Below are 21,814 nucleotides of genomic sequence, written 5' to 3'. Positions count from 1 at the left end.
ATGTTTAAAGGATTCAATAAAATAATTCTTTGAGAAGCATTTGTAAGAACACACAGTAGTCATTTGGACAGATTCGTACAGATGCTTTTCAAAACATTCTCTTCTTGAATCCTTTAAACATCGCTATCACTGAATTTTCATTTTCAGAGGATGCCGATAGTTAAAACATGACATGGTGAAGGGCGGCCTGGTGGCGCAGCGGTAGAGTTGCTGCCTTTCAGCGCCAGAGACCTGGGTTTGACTCCGACTTAGTTTTGGGATTCAGTAAATTTATACCTTAATTTCCAAAATGTTGAGGAGACACATTTTCTGTGGAGCTTTATTCAAGCTTCTAATCATTTCTCACTAGTGATAGTTAAGGAATTTATCGTTGGATAAATATGTAAATGGAATTACCATTGTGCCTGAGCAATCTTCAAGCTTAATGAATTGTAGCATTTCAAGGATATTTGATGATTTCAAATACTGGTATTTAGTAGAACATATGATTTTCACTGATTTCCATTAACTGCTGTGGAAACTATTGCAAATTGTAGAGGTTTTGCTTTTTTTGCAACAAATATCAGATTGTTTTTTCCTTTCTCTTTCTAAAAGAACAAGTGATGTTTCTGATGGAAGAGGCGGAGAGGTCAGAGGACAGATTTGTGTCAAAGGAAGCTACATACCTGTTGATAATTGAACAGATGCAAGAGGAGCTGGACAATGTACAGGTACGCCAAATATAAGTCCCTTGCACCTGGTGACGATTAACTGAATATTGATCTGTTTGCCATTTACCTGGAATGAAATGACTTCATCTTATCAAAAAAGGAAAATTGATGGTATGATATACCGTGAGTTGTTGAAGCATTGTAGGAATTAAAGCATATAATTAGTTAGTTACCTAATGGTAGCTGATTACAAAATTCAATTACTAGATGTAAACATCTATCCATTTCTTAAGAAAAGGTTAACATTTTTAAATAGCCTAAGTGACCAATTAACACAAGAATTCACAATGTAACATGATTTTTAAATCTCATTGTCATGAATTTATAAGCCAAATGGAAGGAATTTTATGTTTAATTCCCGTAAGTTAATAGCCATTTTAATCATCTTGCGAATAGGTTTTTGTGGAACGCGATCGATTGGAAGGTTGCGATTGCAGTGAATTTGAACCCCATATTGACTGTAAAGATTGAGCACTATTTTCATTTTGCAGGAAAAGGAAGAACTGAAAATCCTTCCAGAAGAAACACAGCAGGAGCGCAGAGAACAAGATCCGTCCTCCTGCAAGAATGAATTGGCTGAGCTAAGGTTTGGTTCGACTTGAACTGGGATATCAGTTGCATTTCTATTGTGCCATACGATCAAATGGGATTATCTCTTGATGCTTTGGCTGGCAAACAACGTTTGAAGTGTCGATGATGGTAGCAAAGACGGCAGTCAATTTTCGTAGGGTGGTGTCGTGGAGCCACAAATTATTCAACTCCTTGACGATGGAGAATCCGTCTGGTTAAAGGAGGACATTCAGTTTTGAATGGCTGAACGGCTTTCATATGGTTTGTTTTAGATTAGTTTAGTTTAGGGAGAATCTAAATCCAAGCTGACTATCAACACGCATTTGGGATTGTTTCAGTTCAATACGCTTCCATTCGGCATATCATCAGCCCCAGGGATTTTTCAAGGGTTTATGTCACAAATTCTAGACGGAATTGAAGATGTGGTGCGTTACTTGGATGACATCCTCATCTCAGCCCCTGGCAGGCAGACACATGATGAAAGGTTGGAAGTGGTACTCAATGCCTTGAGACACACAGTGTAAGAGTGAAGGCACAAAAGTGTGAGTTCTATTAGAACTCGGTAGAGTACTTGGGTCATAAGATGTACAAGGATAGTCTACACCCCACCAAGGGTAAAGTTGATGCAATCCAGAACACGCCCACTCCCAGAAACATATCTGAGATATGATCCTTTTTAGGATAAGTGCATTATTGTGGGAAGTTCGTGCCATGCCTGTCCACCTGTTTACATCCCTTGAGCGAGATCTTGAGAAAAGATGTACCATGGAAGTGGACACGTGAATGTGAACAAGCTTTCAAATCATGTAAAGCTCAGTTGGTAGAGAGTACAATACTTGTTCATTATGATGTCAATAATCCAATGAAGTTAGCATGTGATGCTTCACCATACGGTGTTGGTGCTGTCTCTCATGTGCTAGTAAATGGAGAGGAGAGGCCTATAGCCTTTGCTTCTAGTACACTCAGTTCCAAATAGAGCGAGAGGATCTTGCATTAATTTTTGGCATTAGGAAGGTTTCACAAATACTTGTATGGTAGAAGGTTTGTAATCGAGACACATCACCAGCTGTTGACAGTGATCCTAAATCCAAAAGCACACATCCCAACTGTGGCAGCAGCCAGAATGTAAAGATGGGCATTGATATTGACTGCATACCAGTATCAGCAATGCTGACGCCATATCTAGATTACCTTTGGAATCGGAGTTTACCCCAAACAGAGAGAATGTGTTTTATTTCTCTCATGTAGGTGAGTTAACTATCACTTCAGGGGACATTGGGAAGGCTACTCACACTGACAGACTTTTGTCAAGAGTGCAGGAGTATATTACAAATGGATGGCCAAACAAATTGCCGGATTCAGAGGCAGAACTGAACCCATTTTTTGTATGTAGGAATGAACTCTCAGTAGACCAAGGGTGTGTCACGTGGGAGCGAGGGTTGTAATCCCTGAAAGATACGGAGTAAAATTGTTAGCAGATCCTCCTGATCAGCATTTGGGAATGTGTCTCAAAGAGTCTAGCTAGAAGCTATCTATGATGGCCTGGTGCAGAGTTAGATGGACAATAATTGTTCATTGTGATTGATAGTCACTCCAAGTGGATAGAGGTGTTTCCAATGAACAAAACGACATCCAGCAAAACAATTTACATTTTGCGAGGATTGTTTGCATCCTATGGATTTCCAGTGGAAATGATGTCTGATAACGGACCTTAATTCTGTTCACAAGAGTTTGAGTATTTCATGAAAGGGAATGGTGTAAAACACACTAGAGTCGCTCCATACCATTCCGCTTCAAATGGAGCAGCAGAACGCACACTGCAAATTTTGAAGTGTACATTAGTCAAACAAGTGCTGGATCCAAATCCAAAGAAAAGCCATTTGTCTCTGTTTCACAAACTGGCTAACTTGAGATGATGAACTAAGGAGAGGTTCTGCAGAGGAAGCATTGCTTGTAGTTGAATTGTCACTGAGTTGAATGTAGGTTCTTGTTTGCTAACATGGTAATAAAATGGCACATCCATTTCACCCATCACTTATAGCAACCTTGGAAAAATAAGATGTCACTAGTCTTTGGATACACTAATGACATCTTATTCTTCCAAGGTTGTTAAAAGACACACGTTAGTTACTTTAGACTTTAGAGATACAGCATGGCAACAGGCCCTTCGTCCTACTGAGTCTGCGCCGACCAGCAATCATCCCGTACACTAGCGCAATCCTACACACGAGGGACAAATTACAATTTTAACCAATCCAAATAGCCTACAAACCCTCACATCTTTGGATGTGGGAGGAAACTAGAATACCCGGAGGAAACCTACGCAGTAACAGGGAGAAGTTGCAAACTCCACACAAACAGCACCTACAGTCAGGAGTGATCCTGGGTCTCTGGCGCTGTAAGGCAGCAATTCTGCCCCCACTGTTACTTGATAGAATCTGAAGAACCATGTGCACACAATGTGCGTGGAATTACAGAATTCTGCTTGTAGGAGCACTGAATGATTTATCCATTTAATTCTCGCCTCTTTCCTTTTTGAGATGCGCCCTTGAATTGTTTTATAAAAAATATATTATTATTGAGTATTTTGTTCCCACTTTTTTAGGGAATATAACCTAGGTCAGTTTGCTGAGTGAAAAATAATTTCTCCCCCACTTCCCCTGGCATTTTTGCTAGTTTCTATACCTTTGCTTCCTCCAATTCAAGAAATGGTCTTTCCAGTTTGGCTCCGTCAAACCGCTTGTAGAGAAATCCACAGACTGTCGAAAGCAGCTGCTTCAAAGTCCTTGGAGAAGATTCCTTGAAAGCCCTGTGTTCTTCCCAGCCCTTGGTATCGATGACATTTCTTTGAGAAGGTGGGGTTACTGTGTTACTGTTTATACTGCTGTTTTCTTTCCAGACATGTCAGACCAGCGCCCAGGAAGCAAACAATTGGCAATGAAACACACAAGGAATGAGGAGGCTTTTGAGAATGACTCAATTGAAAAGGTGGTGGTGGCACGGAAGAAGGTGTGTATTGCCAATCAATTCATCGTTTTCTAGTTGTAGTCTAATTTTCTGATGTTTTACACTGCATCGTGCCCCTAACACCCCACCCCAGTGAACAGGGCAACTCTGGAAAACCTGCTTCCATGTACATACTAACTAATAAATAGGATACATAGTACATCGGTTTGGAGTGGGTGATTCAGGCATCAACACAGAAAACCTGGCCTGGTTTCATTGTCCAGCCTCGAGGTCTGCACGTGGTGCCCCTCCCCTCACCCAGCAACAACTCCTCTCCTGTGAGACATGAGGCGTTTGAGTTACTCTCATGTCGCACTCACGCGAATGGGTTTTCAAATGCATATCTCTAATCTCCCTGTTTCGGTATGAAACAGTGCAGTGAATACAGGCCAAGGTGTAAGCCAAATCTCGAAATGAATGCGATAAATTTAGTTATCTCATCTTAACCAAAAGAAATTCTTAAATGTAGAGACACCTTTCTAGGAATACAGAGAGCAGGAAAAAACAGCTGACGTCCTGTCCAATAGTTCACCAAGGAATCCACATTGCTTGTTTGCTCATAGAATAGTGCATTCATTTGGTCCGTGGTCCGCTGCCACCCATTCGTACATTATAATGCGGATCTTTATAACATGATAAGTAAAAACAAATCTTCACATCTGTACCTTGGCATTTTACTAATTAGTTTAATTCTGAAAGAACTAATTCGTTGAGGTTCATAAGTGATGGGATAAGAATTAGGTCGTGTGGCCAATCAAGTCAACTCCTTGATTGAATCACGGCTGATCTATCTCTCCTTTGTAACCCCATTCTCCTACCTTTTCCGCATAAACTCTGACACCTGTATTAGGTTGATGTTAATTAGCTATTGACATCAGTTTCTGTTTTGCAGGCAAAGAAGCGAGTGAGGAGTTTCAAACGTTTATTCGCCTCTCGAAAAGTAAGACATCACGATGCATGGTGATGTTGAACCGGCCGACCCCTGTACGGAGCCAGTTCAGGGCGACCCACTCGTTCCAGGGCACGTCCGAGCCAGGTGTGGCTGTGGTGTTTGGTGCAACAGTGAATTGAGGAGGTCAGGAAGTCTGTTCCCAGCTGGTTCTCCAAGCTCCTAGTATGTTGAAACCGGAGCCACAGAGGGTGGCTGCGTGACGGTAGAAGGAGCGATCAGATGACAGGCGTCGAGGTCCCAGTTGCTGTGAGTCCTGGGCGAGGTGGTGCAAAGGATGTTTGGTGTCCGAAGGGGCCTTGCACACCAGCTTGTGGGTGAAGTACTCTCTGCGAAGCTTGGCGGGTGCGATAGCTGCGAGCACCGGCAGAAGATCCGGAGTAGGACGTAGGCAGCCGGTGATGATCCGCATGGTGTCGTTGAGGATGGCGTCCAGCTTGCTAGTATGAGCGCTGCGGCATCATGCTGGGGCGGTGTACACGAGTGCAAGAGACCGGTTCAGAGAATAGATATCCAGGCGCCCCATGATGATCCAACCAAGCAATGCAGGAGGTACACAAAATGCTCGAGAAACTCAGTGGGTGCAGCAGCATCTATGGAGCGAAGGAAATAGGCAACGTTTTCGAGCCGAAACCCTTCTTCAGACTGATAGCGGATGGGGGGGGGAAGGAGAGAAGGAATGAAAAGGGGAGGAGGAGGAGCTCGAGGGCTGGGGGATGGGAGGAGACAGCTCGAGGGTTAAGGAAGAGGAGGAGACAGCAAGGGCTAGCAAAACTGGGAGAATTCAATGTTCATGCCCCCAGGATGCAGACTCCCCAGGCGGAATATGAGGTGCTGTTCCTCCAATTTCCGGTGTTGCTCACTCTGGCAATGGAGGAGACCCAGGACAGAGAGGTCGGATTGGGAATGGGAGGGGGAGTTGAAGTGCTGAGCCACCGGGAGGTCAGGTAGGTTATTGCGGACTGAGCGGAGGTGTTCGGCGAAACGATCGCCCAACCTCCGCTTGGTCTCACCGATGTAAATCAGCTGACATCTAGAGCAGCGGATGCAGTAGATGAGGTTGGAGGAGATACAGGTGAACCTCTGTCACACCTGGAATGACTGCTTGGGACCTTGAATGGAGTCGAGTGGGGAGGTGAAGGGACAGGTGTTGCATTTCTTGCGGTTGCAACGGAAAGTGCCCGGGGAGGGGCTGGTACGGGAGAGAAGGGAAGAATTGATAAGGGAGTTGCGGAGGGAGCGGTCTTTGCGGAAGGCAGACATTGGGGGAGATGGGAAGATGTGGCGAGTGGTGGGGACACGTTGGAGGTGGCGGGAGTGGCGGAGGATTATGTGTTGTATTTTCCGGCTGGTGGGGTGAAAGGTGAGGACTAGGGTGACTCTGCCCTTGTTGTGGGTGCGACGATGGGGAGAGAGAGAGCAGTGTTGTGGGGTATGGATGAGACCCTGGTGCGAGCCTCATCTATGGTGGCGGAGGGAAATCCCCGTTCCCTGAAGAACGAGGACATTTCCGATGCCCTGGTGTGGAACGTGGGAGCAGATGCGGCATATGCGGAGGAATTGGGAGTAGGGGATGGAATCTTTACAGGGGGCAGGGTGGGAAGAAGTGTAGTCCAGATAGCCATACGAGTCAGTTGGTTTATAGTGTATGTCGGTCAGGAGTCTGTCCACTGCGATGGAGATGGTGAGGTCAAGGAATGGTAGGGAAGTGTCGGAAATGGTCCAGGTGTATTGTAGTGCCAGATAGAAGTTGGTGGTGAAGTGGATGAAGTCAGTGAGTTGTGTGTGGGTGCAGGAGGTGGCCCCAAAGCAGTCGTCAATGTAACGGAGGTAGAGGTCGGGGATGGGATCAAATACAACACATAATCCTCCACCACTTCCGCCACCTCCAACGTGACCCCACCACTCGCCACATCTTCCCATCCCCCCCCCCCCCCCCCCCCACCCTTGTCTGCCTTCCACAAAGACCGCTCCCTCCACAACTACCTTGTCAATTCTTCCCTTCTCTCCCGTACCACCCCCTCCCCGGGCACTTTCCGTTGCAATCACAGGAAATGCAACACTTGTCCCTTCACCTCCCCCCTCGACTCCATTCAAGGTCCCAAGCAGTCGTTCCAGGTGCGACAGAGGTTCACCTGTATCTCCTCCAACGTCATCTACTGCATCCGCTGCTCTAGATGTCAGCTGATTTACATCGGTGAGACCAAGCGGAGGTTGGGCGATCGTTTCGCCGAACACCTCCGCTCAGTCCGCAATATCCTACCTGAACTCCCGGAGGCTCAGCACTTCAACTCCCCCTCCAATTCCCAATCCGACCTCTCTGTCCTGGGTGTCCTCCATTACCAGAGTGATCAACACCGGAAATTGGAGGAACAGCACCTCATATTCCGCCTGGGGAGCTTGCACCCTGGGGGCATGAACATTGAATTCTCCCAGTTTTGCTAGCCTTTGCAGTCTCCTCCCCTTCCTTAACCCTCAAGCTGTCTCCTCCCATCCCCCAGCCCTCGAGCTCCTCCTCCTCCTCCTTTTTTCCTTCCTTCTCTCTCCGCCCCCCCCACCAGTCTGAAGAAAGGTTTCGGCCCGAAACGTTGCATATTTCCTTCGCTCCATAGATGCTGCTGCACCCGCTGAGTTTCTCCTGCATTGTGTGATGACAAGAGAGAATTCTGCAGAGGAAAAGGCTGCTGAACTTTCCAAAGATTAGTGGTTTCCTGTTTGACAGAACGAGTTTGATTCTTGTCTGTCTCTTTGAAGTGGCCGTTGGCCAGGAGCTGGTGGGCGACAGAGTTGGCCGTGACAGGGCAATGCTTTGGGCGATTGAAGGTCTTCCAAGCCACCCTACTGGAGTGTGTGAAGTTGATTCCTTGGACTGTCTCTTCCCACCACTCTGCGCTTCTTGTCAAGGTGGATTGTTAGGTCCGTAGCCTTGGAGACAGCCTCTTCGCCTGGTTCAGCGTCCAGGAATGCGTCGTAGCAGATCTTCAGATGGGAGCCATCACTTTTGTGAGTCTCTTGGAGCAGGATTGCAATGACTTTGTGGGTCTGTAGCAGATGTTCAATGATGGTGGTCTAGGCCTTGGTGAGGTTTTCTGCATTCAGCTGCAGCAGGGTGATGCCATCCGGTTCATTGTTATTTCTGCTGCGGTCTGTTGGTTGCCATTTACCTGACTGAGGTCAGTTGACAGGGCTCACCAAGGGGAGGTCGACAACAACATGAGCCCTATATGTTATACAAAACAGTTATATATGTTTATGCAGGACGAAATCCGGCTTGTTCAGCGGGTAGTTGGGGGTCGACGATTGGATCGAGCCGGGCCAGGAGAAGCCGTTCGAGAAGCTTGTACAGGACACAGATGAGTGAGATGGGCCGATGGTTCCTTGGGTCGTACACACGCTTGTTTGGTTTTGGTAGTGCAATGACGGTGGCTTTCCACCAGCTCTTCGGAATGGACTGACCAGTAAGGCATGAGTAGTAGAACTCACGGAGCCAGACCTGGCATTTAGGACCGCAGTGTTTCAGGAATTCTGGGGGAATGTTATCTGGACCCTGGGCTTTTCCGCATTTCAATTGAGTGATGACAGGAGAGAGTTCTGCAGAGGAAAAGGCTGCTGACTGGAGCCCATCAGCGCCTGGAGCTTCCCAAAAATTAGTGGTTTCCTGTTTGACAGAACGGGTTTGATTCTTGTCCGCTTCTTTGAAGTTCTTCCAAGCCACCCTACTGGAGTGTGTGAAGTCGTTTCCTTGGACTGTCTCTGCCCACCGCTCTCTGCGCTTCTTGTCGAGACACATTGTCAGATCCGTGGCCTTGGAGACAGCTTCTTCGCCAAGTTCAGCGTCCAGGAATGCGTCGTGGCATGCGTCACACTCTTCGTCCCATGTGGGGATGTACCGGCAATGATAGCTGCGAGGAATGGAACTCTTCGCTGCCCTGATGAGGAATTTGCAGAAGACTCAGTAGGTTTTGTCCAGATTGGTGGAGGTGGGGGGGGGGGAGGCTGGCGATCCAGAAGTCCACCAGACGTGTGAACTGGTCTCACCTGGTCTTGCAGAAATGCCACCTCTTCACAGGTTTGGTTGGGACCGGCTCGATGAGGTTGTCCGGGATAATCAGAGATGGGGATGTTGTGATTTTGGGAAGTGATCCAGGATGATACGGTGTGAGGATGGTCCATTCAGGTTTGCAAAAGCCAAGTCAATGTTGGTAGTGATGTTCCACCTGCCAGAGTGGAAGCTGTCCAGTTGTTTTGGTCATACAGGAGTTGAATAGCAGTAGCTGAGCCCCAGTCTGCTAGTGGAGCGGCATCTGAGTTAGTTGAACGGTAGCCCAGGTGGTGCTGTGGCAGTTAAATTCTCCGGTGTAGATGCATGGTGAACCAAAGGTGGAGCTTGGAGAATTTGGCTTGGAAACATTGAAGACCGTGACACCTTCGACTTGCCTTGTTGCCCATTCCACGTCGGAGTCAGGAGGAGACACTGCAATCTCTTTCCATTTTGCTGTGTTCCTTACGAAAGTGGCAATCCTGTTGGTGTAGGCCGCTTGGTTATAAAGCTCTAAATGCAAAATTATGTATATTTTTGAGAAATGTTAAGAAATGTTATTTAACTCTGCTCCTTGGGAGTTAGGATGTCAGAGAGAGATTATATTGAGAGATTATATTTCTGCTTCGAAATGCATTTGTACATTTAAAGTGGTGCTGCAGATTTGAGGAAAGCATTGAGTACATTATAAATATAATTTATCTATTACACTATTCTCATGTTTGTTATGTTGCCATTAGGGTACAATTTAGAAATGCACTTTTGTTAATTATTTTGTTTGACAAAGTTTTTATTAAAAGTTACAATTCGTTTTGACTGTTTTATCACTTGTATTTATATTTGAGTGAAAGTCGCGACCAAAAGATGGCCTGAAATCGTGTTACATGTTTAATTGTGCCATTAATTGTTATATGGTTATAATGTCACTGCCATAATGTCTCTAGTATAGTGGCTACCAGGGGTATTTAGTTGCACCTTGACCCGCTACACTTCTATGGTAACACAAGTATGCTGGCCACCAGCATTAAGGATGTCACACGAAGCGTCACTATTCCTTTTCCCCAGAGATGCTGCCTGACCCGCTGAGTTACTCCAGCTTTTTGAGTTTGACTCCAAATGCAGCAAAACCAAAGTCCTATAAAGCTGCAACATGACTTCCGGACTCTTATACCCAATGCATGGGGTAGGAGATTGCAACCTCCATGAGGTCCACCCTGTTTCAATTAATGCAATGCACCTGGCGTGCACAAGCAGAAGATCCAAGTTGTCTAACGACTTTGGGCTGTGCACGCCATACGAACGAGGAAGATACTCAATGCCCTGACCTATGAAAACAAGCATACCATATAAAATTACAGCACGGAAACAGGCCATCTCGGCCCTACAAGTCCGTGCAGAGCAATTTTTTTTTTCCCTTAGTCCCACCTGCCTCCACTCATACCATAACCCTCCATTCCCTTCTCATCCATATGCCTATCTAATTTATTTTTAAATGATACCAATGAACCTGCCTCCACCACTTCCACTGGAAGCTCATTCCACACCGCTACCACTCTCTGAGTAAAGAAGTTCCCCCTCATATTACCCCTAAACTTCTGTCCCTTAATTCTGAAGTCATGTCCTCTTGTTTGAATCTTCCCTATTCTCAAAGGGAAAACCTTGTCCACATCAACTCTGTCTATCCCTCTCATCATTTTAAAGACCTCTAACAGGTCCCCCCTTAACCTGCGCTCCAGAGAATAAAGACCTAACTTATTCAACCTATCTCTGTAACTTAGTTGTTAAAACCCAGGCAACATTCTAGTAAATCTCCTGTGTACTCTCTCTATTTTGTTGACATCTTTCCCATAATTGGGTGACCAAAATTGTACACCATACTCCAAATTTGGTCTCACCAATGTCTTGTACAATTTTAACATTGCATCCCAACTTCTATACTCCATGCTCTGATTTATAAAGGCTAGCATATCAAAAGCTTTCTTTACCACCCTATCTATATGAGATTCCACCTTCAAGGAACTATGCACGGTTATACCCAGATCCCTCTGTTCAACTGTATTCTTCAATTCCCTACCATTTACCATGTACGTCCTATTTTGATTTGTCCTGCCAAGGTGTAGCACCTCACATTTATCAGCATTAAACTCCATCTGCCATCTTTCAGCCCATTTTTCCAAATGGTCTAAATCACTCTATATACCTTCATTTACTACACAAACCCCTTGTGATGCCACTTGCATGTTAGAGACTTGGACCACAAGATCCCTCTGTACATCAATGCTATCAAGGCAGTCATGCCATTGGTTGTAGAAACAAAGAACTGTGGATACTGGTTAATACACAAAAGGACACATTTCTGGAGTAATGCCCCGGTCCCACTTTGGAAACCTGAAAGGAAACCTCTGGACACTTTGCACCCCATCCAAGGTTTCCGTGCGGTTCCCGGAGGTTGCAGGTAGTGGAAGTTGGTAGGGAGACTGACACAAACCTCCGGGAACCGCACGGAAACCTTGGTGGGGCGCAAAGTCTCCAGAGGTTTCAGTTCAGGTTCCCTAAGTGGGACAGGGGCATTACTCAGCAGGCCAGGCAGCATCATTTTGGAACATGCATGGGTGACGTCTCACTTTGAAATCCCATTATTGGTGAACCAATCCTTGAGAATGTTTCCTGCTTGTGTAGCAAGCTATATTCACAGAAGGCACCAAAATCCTTGGCATGCTGAAGAATCAAGAGGCCAGTGAAAATGAGGAAGTAAGAGGAGGGTGTTAATAATTAAAGATATTGTATAGGTTAATGAGTCTGAAACCTGATACATCTTAAACATCTGATGATCTGTATCCCAGTTTAAAAAATATGCAAGAGATTACTGCAGTGTGGTAGCTTTTTCCAGGTCTAAGTTTACAAAGAACCTTCACAATTGACCAAAGGCTGTGCTATTACATTGAACACGATGGTAAATTTCATCAGAGATGTCTGATTTTCTGTGAGATCGCTATCAATGAACATGCTCCTTGGTCCAACTCTGGCCAAGATGTCCCATCCAAACTTGACCTATTTTGTCCATAGCCCTCCAAACCTTTCCTACATCCTCCAAACACAGAAGACTATTGAGCAGCTAAACTGCATACCATATACCTTCATTTACTACACAAACCCTTTGTGAGGGCTAAACTGCTTCACTGATTGATTTTTGAACATTCCTACACAAAAAGTTAATATTTCAGAAGTATTTCATTAGCCATAACTATTTCTGTGAAAAGTAAAGTGCCTTATAACTAGAGCCATCGAGTCTTGCAGCGGAGAAACCTGCCCACACCGGCCAACATGCCGCATCTGCACGGGTCCCATCTGCCCTCTAAACTTGTCATATGAGCTGCTGTCTCACTGACCCAGCAAAGTGGCTTCAGTCCTGACCTCTGATACAGTCTCCGTGGAGTTTGTTTTTTTTTTTTTTTTTTTTTAAATTTATTGTTTGGATTTTTTGTATGTAATTTATGCGGCTCGTGTTAGTTGTATGTTCTGTTGTTCTGCCTGTTTTATGATGTCTTGCTTGTTTTCTTTTTTCTGTACAGCACTTTGGTCAGCTTTGGTTGTTTTTAAGGTGCTTAACAAATAAAGTTATTATTATTATTATATCCATGAACCTGTCTAAATGTTTCTTATTTGTTGTGATAGTACCTCCCTCAACTACCTCCTCCGGCAACTCGTTCTATTCACCCACCTCCCTTTGTGTGAAAAGGTTACATTACAAACTATAAATATTTCTTTTTATTTTAGAAACTTAAACATTATAATATTGTAAAATCATGATCAACACTGTAGTGCAGCTGGTAGAGAGCTGCTGTCTCACTGACCCAGCAAAGTGGCTTCAGTCCTGACCTCTGATACAGTCTCTGTGGAGTTTGTAACTTCATGGGTTTCCTCCCAGTGCTCCACCTTACCCCTGTCTGGTAAAGATGTGGAGCTTGATAGGTTAGTTGGTTCTGCAGGAGGAACTGTAGCTGCTGGTTTAAGCCAAAGATAGACACAAATAGCTGGAGTAACTCAGTGGGTCAGACAGCATCTCTGGAGAGAAGGAATAGTGACGCTTCGGGTCTGTAGAAGGGGCTCCACTTGAATTTGTATTTGATTCCTTTATTTGAATTTGATTCCTTTATTGTCATTCAGACCTTTCGGTCTGAACAAAATTACGTTGCCTGCAGTCATACACAGTAACAATAAATAACAAAACATACAATAAACACAAATTAACATCCACTACAGTGTGTTCACCAAGCACCTCCTCACTGTAATGGAGGCAAAAGTCTTAGTCTTTGTCTCTTCCCTCCTTGTTCTCCCTCTGCGCTGAGGCGTTCGATCCAGGCCGAAGATGCCGCTCTCCAGTCCAGCGGACCTCCGTGGTGATGTCACCGCTGCCGAAAGCCGGAACGCCGTCTCCGCTCCGAGTCGGCCCAACAGCCTCAGCTCCGAGTCCCGCTGCCCCAGCTCCGAGTCCCACTGCCCCAGCTCTGAGGTCCCACTGCCCCAGCTCCAAGTCCAAGTCCCACTGCCCCACTCCGAGTCCCACTGCCCCACTCCGAGTCCCACTGCCCCACTCCGAGTCCCACCCCAGCTCCGAGTCCCCCCACTGCCCCACTCCCCCCACTGCCCCAGCTCCGAGTCCCACTGCCCCACTCCGCCCACTGCCCCACCCCAACTCGAGTCCCACTCCCCACTCCCACTGCCCCAGCTCCCCACTGCCCCACTCCGAGTCCCACTGCCCCACTCCGAGTCCCACTGCCCCACTCCGAGTCCCCCCACTGCCCCACTCCGAGTCCCACTGCCCCAGCTCCGAGTCCCGCTGCCCCAGCTCCGAGTCCCACTGCCCCAGCTCCGAGTCCCACTGCCCCAGCTCCGAGTCCCACTGCCCCAGCTCCGAGTCCCACTGCCCCACTCCGAGTCCCACTGCCCCACTCCGAGTCCCGCAGCCCCAGCTCCGAGTCCCACTGCCCCAGCTCCGAGTCCCACTGCCCCAGCTCTGAGTCCCGCTGCATCAGCTCCAAGTCCCGCTGCATCAGCTCCTTTGACTCGAGTAAAACTCCCGGAAGCGATGGCTTACCGGCCGAGTTGTATTGGGCTCTGTGGGACTGGGTGGGCCCGGACCTGCTGGAAGTGTACAACGACATGCTTCTAGCAGGCAGCATGTCAGACTCCATGAGGAAGGGCAGCATTACCCTAATCTACAAGCAGAAGGGGGAGAGGAAGGATATAAAGAATTGGAGACCCATAACATTGATGAATGTAGATTACAAGATCCTGTCTAAGGCCATTGCCAACCGGGTCAAATCTGCTCTGGGAGGGGTAATCCACCCGGACCAAACCTGTGCTGTACCTGGCAGGAAAATCTCAGACAGCCTAGCGCTGCTGAGAGATACCATCGCCTACGTGCAGGACAGACGGGTGGATGCCTGCCTAGTCAGCTTGGACCAGGAGAAGGCCTTCGACAGGATATCACACACGTACATGAGGGACGTGCTCTCCAAAATGGGTTTTGGGGAGGGAATCCGAAATTGGATCAAACTGCTCTACACCAATATCAGTAGTGCAGTCCAAATCAATAGGTGGGAATCAGACAGTTTCCCTGTAAGGTCTGGAGTCAGGCAGGGTTGCCCTCTCTCTCCTGTCTTGTTTGTCTGCTGTATTGAACCTTTTGCCGAGTCCATCAGGAAGGATGCGAGCATAAGAGGAGTGACATTGCCAGGCAGTGGGGGCATTCAAGTAAAGACCTCCCTGTACATGGACGATGTCGCCGTCTTTTGCTCGGATCCAAGGTCGGTCCGCAGATTGATCAGCATCTGCGACCAGTTTGAGTCGGCCACGGGAGCCAGGGTGAACAACAGGAAGAGCGAGGCCATGCTCTTTGGCAACTGGCCCGACCGATCTTCCATCCCCTTCACCATCAAGCCTGACTTCTTGAAGGTGATCTGGTTCGGGGGGGGGGGGGGGGGGGAGCTGAGGTGAGTAACAAGAATAGGCTGGAGCGGATAGCCAAGGTGGGGAGGAAGCTGGAGCTGTGGAGGCAACGCTCCCTCTCCATAACCGGGAAAAATGTGGTCATCAGGTGTGAGGTGCTCTCGGGGTTGCTGTACTTGGCACAAGTGTGGCCTGTCCCTCCCTCCTACGCCACGGGGATCACCCGGGCCGTCTTCCAGTTCATCTGGGGGTCGAGGATTGACCGGGTGCGACGGGTCACAATGTACAAGTCGGCAGACAACGGGGGTGAAAGCGTGCCTAACGTCGCCCTCATCCTGATGGCCACCTTTGTGTGTGGCTGCATCAGGCAGAGTGTAGAGCCAAGGCACGTGGCACCAAGTGTCACTATCTGCTGAGGTTCTACCTGTCCCTGGTGTTGCGAAGGATGGGCCTGGTGCAGATGCCACACAATGTGCCAGTCAACTGGACATTGCCGCCCCATCTGTCGTCTGTGGAAAGCTTCTTCCGGACCAACACCTTTGACCACAAGTCCATTGGGCAGTGGTCAGCACGGAATGTCCTGCAGTCCTCCCAGAGCAGACTGCACAGCTTGTCTGGCAAAATGCCTCATCGCCAGAACTCACCAACAAGCACCAAGACCTGTGGCACACTGGTGCTGGATGTACTCTCCAAACACAAAGGCCTTGAACAGGCGCTGCCTCCTCACTACAAGCTGTGAGACACAGCAGCACTGCTCCCTTCCTGCATCCTCAGTCAAGACTACGTGTCTCCCAAGGCAAGGCTCTGCACTGCATGACTCAGTCTATGTCTAGACATAGTGATGACAATGGGTGCAGTGAGTGTGCCATGGTCAGTCTGTGCTGAAATGATGCTGTGTATCCTCAGCATTTTATTGCTGCACATTAATTCTGAACTATGTGCACGATTGATTTTCAGTTAAATAGCATCCATCTTCCAGTACAGGACAATTAATTACTTTAGTACGGGGACTATTTGTTGAAAACATGTACTCCCAAGGTCTCAAACAGGAATAAGGTGAATGAATAATCTGTTTCTGGAGATCAAGGAAAATCTTGATCCAGGAGGATATTGCCAGGGAACTGCAAGGAACGAGAATGATCCCAGCAATTATGATATGTCGAGTGTTTGATCATAACATATGATGAGAGTTTGACAGCGCTGGGCCTGTACTCACTGGAGTTTAGAAAGATGAAGGGGCACCTCATTGAAACTTACCGAACAATGAAAGGCTTGGATAGTGGATGTGGAGAGGATGTTTCCACTAGTGGGAGAGTCTAGGACCAGAGCTCATAGCCTCAATATTAAAAGACGTTCCTCTAACAAGGAGATGAGGAGGAATTTCCTGAGTCAAAGGTGACGAATCTGTGGGATACATTGCCACAGAAAGCTGTGGAGGACAAGTCAGTGGATATTTTTAAGGCAGAGGTAGATAGATTCTTGATTCACAAGGTTATTCCCTATGTTGAAAGAATAGAGAGACTGGGCTTGTATACACAGGAATTTAGAAGGATGAGAGGGGATCTTATTGAAACATAAAATTATTAAGGGATTGGACACGCTAGAGGCAGGAATCATGTTCCCAACGTTGGGGGAGTCCAGAACCAGGAGCCACAGTTTGAGAATAAGGGGAAGGCTATTTAGAACGGAGATGAAGAAAACCTTTTTCACCCAGAGAGTTGTGAATCTGTGGAATTCTCTGCCTCAGAAGGCAGTGGAGGCCAATTCTCTAGATGTTTTCAAGAGAGTTATTTAAAGCTCATAGCGGAATCAAGGGATATGGGGAGAAGTCAGGAGCGGGGGACTGATTGTGGATGATCAGCCATGATCACAATGAATGGTGGTGCTAGCTCGAAGGGCCGAATGGCCTACTCCAGCACCTATTGTGTATTGATTAGTACGGGTGTCAGGAGTTATGCGGAGAAGGCAGGAGAATGGTGACAGGAGGAAGGGATAGATCAGTCATGATTGAATGACTGTGGGCTTGATGGGCTGAATGGCCTAATTCTGCTCCTCCCAGTTATGACCTCATGAAGCATCGATATACACATCAACAGCCAGACTGACCTCAAGGAGTGGCAGAGTTGAACAGCATGGATACAAGCCCCACCCTGCCCATGCCCCCTGTTGTGCTAATCTACACTCATCCCCATTGGCCGTCCAATACCCCAGCACAACAGATGCAGTTATGCAAACATCATGAGTTCAAGTCCAGAGATGATCATTGAGGCCGGGTCACCGGCTGCCACCCAGCTTGGCCTAACCTCCCGGCATCACTCAGATGGACATTGAAGAACAGTTGGCATTCATCTTCCTGCAGATTCCAGCAAGTGGGAGACGAGGAGAAACTGGGAACTTTGTTTTGGTTTTATGGATGATGTTTCAGCCCGTTAGTCACTGGTGTACAATTGCAAGAATGCTGGGTATTTTGGGATCAGATGCCAGCGGTGGATCCATCAGAAGGGGTGGGTTGGTTTTGTTGAAATGCTGTGGCCTCCACTAAGCTGGGGGGGGGGGGCAGTGTTAACTGTGAAGAGGATGCTAGGAGGTTGCAAGGTGACTTGGATAGGCTGGGTGAGTGGGCAAATGCATGGCAGATGCAGTATAATGTGGATAAATGTGAGGTTATCCACTTTGGTGGCAAAAGCAGGAAAGTAGACTATTATCTGAATGGTGGCTGAATTAGGAAAAGGGGGAGATGCAATGAGACCTGGGTGTCATGGTACACAAGTTATTAAAAGTAGGCATGCAGGTGCAGCAGGCGGTGAAGAAAGTGAATGCTATGTTAGCATTCATAGCAAAATGAATTCAGTACAGGAGTAGGGAGGTTCTACTGCAGTTGTACAGGGTCTTGGTGAGACCACACCTGGAGTATTGCGTACAGTTTTGGTCTCCAAATCTGAGGAAGGACATTCTTGCCATAGAGGGAGTACAGAGAAGGTTCACCAGACTGATTCCTGGGATGTCAGGACTTTCATATGAAGAAAGACTTGATAGACTCGACATGTACTCGCTAGAATTTAGAAGATTGAGGGGGGATCTTATAGAAACTTACAAAATTCTTAAGGGGTTGGACAGGCTAGATGCAGGAAGATTGTTCCCGATGTTGGGGAAGTCCAGAACATGGGGTCACAGTTTAAGGATAAGGGGGAAATCTTTTAGGATGGAGACGAGAAAAACATTTTTCACACAGAGAGTGGTGAATCTCTGGAACTCTCTGCCACAGAAGGTAGTTGAGGCCAATTCATTGACTATATTTAAAAGGAAGTTAGATGTGACCCTTGTGGCTAAAGGGATCAGGGGGTATGGGGAGAACGCAGGTACAGGATACTGAGTTGGATGATCAGCCATGATCATATAACCATATAACAATTACAGCACGGAAACAGGCCATCTCAACCCTTCTAGTCCGTGCCGAACACATAATCTCCCCTAGTCCAATATACCTGCGCTCAGACCATAACCCTCCATTCCCTTCCCATCCATATAACTATCCAATTTATTTTTAAATGATAAAAACAACTTGCCTCCACCACCTTCACTGGAAGCTCATTCCACACAGCTACCACTCTCTGAGTAAAGAAGTTCCCCCTCATGTTACCCCTAAACTTCTGTCCCTTAATTCTCAAGCCATGTCCTCTTGTTTGAATCTTCCCTACTCTCAGTGGGAAAAGCTTATCCACGTCAACTCTGTCTATCCCTCTCATCATTTTAAAGACCTCTATCAAGTCCCCCCTTAACCTTCTGCGCTCCAAAGAATAAAGTCCTAACTTGTTCAACCTTTCTCTGTAACTTAGTTGCTGAAACCCAGGCAACATTCTAGTAAATCTCCTCTGTACTCTCTCTATTGTGTTGACATCCTTCCTATAATTCCCAAAATTGTACACCATACTCCAGAATTGGCCTCACCAATGCCTTGTACAATTTTAACATTACATCCCAACTTCTATACTCAATGCTCTGATTTATAAAGGCCAGCACACCAAAAGCTTTCTTTACCACCCTATCTACATGAGATTCCACTTTCAGGGAACTGTGCACAGTTATTCCCAGATCCCTCTGTTCAACTGTATTCTTCAATTCCCTACCATTTACCATGTACGTCCTATTTTGATTTGTCCTGCCAAGATGTGGCACCTCACACTTATCAGCATTAATCTCCATCTGCCATCTTTCAGCCCACTCTTCCAACTGGCATAAATCTCTCTGTAGACTTTGAAAATCTACTTCATTATCCACAACACCACCTATCTTAGTATCATCTGCATACTTACTAATCCAATTTACCACATCATCGTCCAGATCATTGATGTACATGCCAAACAACAGTGGACCCAACACAGATCCCTGAGGCACCCCACTCGTCACTGGCCTCCAACCTGACAAACAACCATCCACCATTACTCTCTGGCATCTCCCATTCAGCCACTGTTGAATCCATCTTGCTACTCCACCATTAATACCCAACCATTGAACCTTCTTAACTACCCTTCCATGATGAACCTTGTCAAAGGCCTTACTGAAGTCCATATACACAACATCCGCTGCTTTACCCTCATCAATTTCCCGAGTAACCTCTTCAAAAAATTCAGGAAGATAAGTCAAGCATGAACTTCCAGGCACAAATCCATGTTGACTGTTCCTAATCAGACCCTGTTTATCCAGATGATTGTTTACATTATCTCTAAGTATCCTTTCCATTAATTTGCCCACCACTGACGTCAAACTAACAGGTCTATAATTGCTAGGTTTACTCTTAGACCCCTTTTTAAACAATGGAACCACATGCGCAGTACGCCAATGCTCGGGGACTATTCCCGTTTCTAATGATATTTGAAATATTTCTGTCATAGCCCCGGCTATTTCTACACTAACTTCCCTCAATGTCCTAGGGAATATACTGTCTGGACCTGGAGACTTATCCACTTTTATATTTCTCAAATATTGAATGGCGGTGCAGGCTCGAAGGGCTGAATGGCCCTCTCCTGCACCTATTTTCTATGTTTCTATATGTCCCTGTACATAAACTAGCAATAGACCTATAGACCTTTATTGATGCTACACGTGCTTGCAGCTGTAAGCAGTACAACAGAATAGCAAGTTTAGCAATTCAATATTAATTTCTGAGTGTCAGTTAATGTCAATTAGTGTGTACGTACATATATGCATATTGGTCATTCACCGTCTCTCAGGTTATGGCATGCCGTTACGTATTGTGCACCAAGATGGGCCGTATTTCCTTCACCAAGGATTATTCTTAGTTTTGATGTATCATCTAGTTCTTTAAAATCAGGGGTTGCCACACTGAGTTTGTCAAAGTATGTTTTGCTTGTGTTGTCAATTTTCTTGCATTTTAGGAGGAAGTGCACCTCTGTATCAAGCTAATCTTTTCAACTACCATATAGTGGGAACTTAAGCTGTATTTGTTGAGCGTGTGTCTCTGCATATAAGTCTCTAACAGTTCTCTCTCTCTCTCTCTTTCTCTCTCTCTCTCTCTCTCTCTCTCTCTCTCTCTCTCCTCTCCCTCTCCCTCTCTCTCTCTCTCTCTCTCCCTCTCCCTCTCTCTCCCATTCGGCCCTTCAAGCCAGCACCGCCATTTATTGTGATCATGGCTGATCATCCACAATCAGTACCCCGTTCCTGCCTTCTCCCCATATCCCTTGATTCCACTATGAGCCTTAAATAATTGTCTTGAAAACATCTAGAGAATTGGCCTCCACTGCCTTCTGAGGCAGAGAATTCCACAGATTCACAACTCTCTGGGTGAAAAAGGTTTTCTTCATCTCCGTTCTAAATAGTCTACCCCTTATTCTCAAACTGTGGCTCCTGGTTCTGGACTCCCCCAACGTCGGGAACATGATTCCTGCCTTTAGCGTGTCCAATCCCTTAATAATCTTATGTTTCAATAAGATTCCCTCTCATCCTTCTAAATTCCTGTGTATACAAGCCCAGTCTCTCTATTCTTTCAACATAGGGAATGTTGTGTCTTCGTGTTTGATATCCTGATAATAAACGACACAATTCAGGTTGTTTTGGTTGCCTTATTGTACTCCTTTATTCAGCTGCTTTCTCTGTGTGGCGTTGTGATACTAAAAGTGCTTACATACCTAATCACAGTGTGTGTGTGTGTGGGGTGAGTGTGCCTGATACAAAGTAGTGCAGGAGGTTGGGACTGCTACAATGAATATGTAGCATATGTAACATCCCCCCTTCTCAAAAGAAAGGAACAAAAATTAGTGACACTAGAGGATTGCCAGAGCGAGGGTGGCAATCCTGTAGCAGATACCGTGGGATTATTCTGCCCACATTCATGGCATTCTGCTTTCTACTATACTACACAACCAAATATATAATGGCAGCTTGTTTTCTTTCAGGTAGTGCGTAGCCAGTCAAGAGTCATGTCTTGGCGTGACTTGTCCCTTCCAGTGCTAGCGATAACGCGCTGGGGGTAAGATGTTGCTCCTGGATCTAGTAGATCTGGTTGTTGCCTGCAGTGTTGCACTCGATGTATTGGTAACTTGTTGAGTTGTTTCCTGACCGTTGGTTGGT

The 21,814-nt window shown here is 46.5% G+C and overlaps 1 protein-coding gene across 1 annotated transcript in view; it reads left to right on the top strand.

Annotated features, from left to right (window-relative positions):
• Positions 1-4,237, top strand: part of LOC129715165 (uncharacterized) — a 34,566-nt gene extending 30,329 nt beyond the window's left edge. Inside the window, exons 7-9 of the mRNA XM_055665035.1 lie at positions 595-710; positions 1,202-1,296; positions 4,180-4,237. Coding sequence (XP_055521010.1) covers positions 595-710; positions 1,202-1,296; positions 4,180-4,237 — 269 coding nt within the window. The remainder of the gene's footprint in view (positions 1-594; positions 711-1,201; positions 1,297-4,179) is intronic.
• Positions 4,238-21,814: the final 17,577 nt, after the last annotated feature.

This window comes from Leucoraja erinacea, unplaced genomic scaffold, assembly GCF_028641065.1.
Source record: "Leucoraja erinacea ecotype New England unplaced genomic scaffold, Leri_hhj_1 Leri_1047S, whole genome shotgun sequence".
NCBI classification, from domain to species: Eukaryota; Metazoa; Chordata; class Chondrichthyes; order Rajiformes; family Rajidae; genus Leucoraja; species Leucoraja erinaceus.
This window is presented reverse-complemented; position numbering and strand designations above follow the sequence as displayed.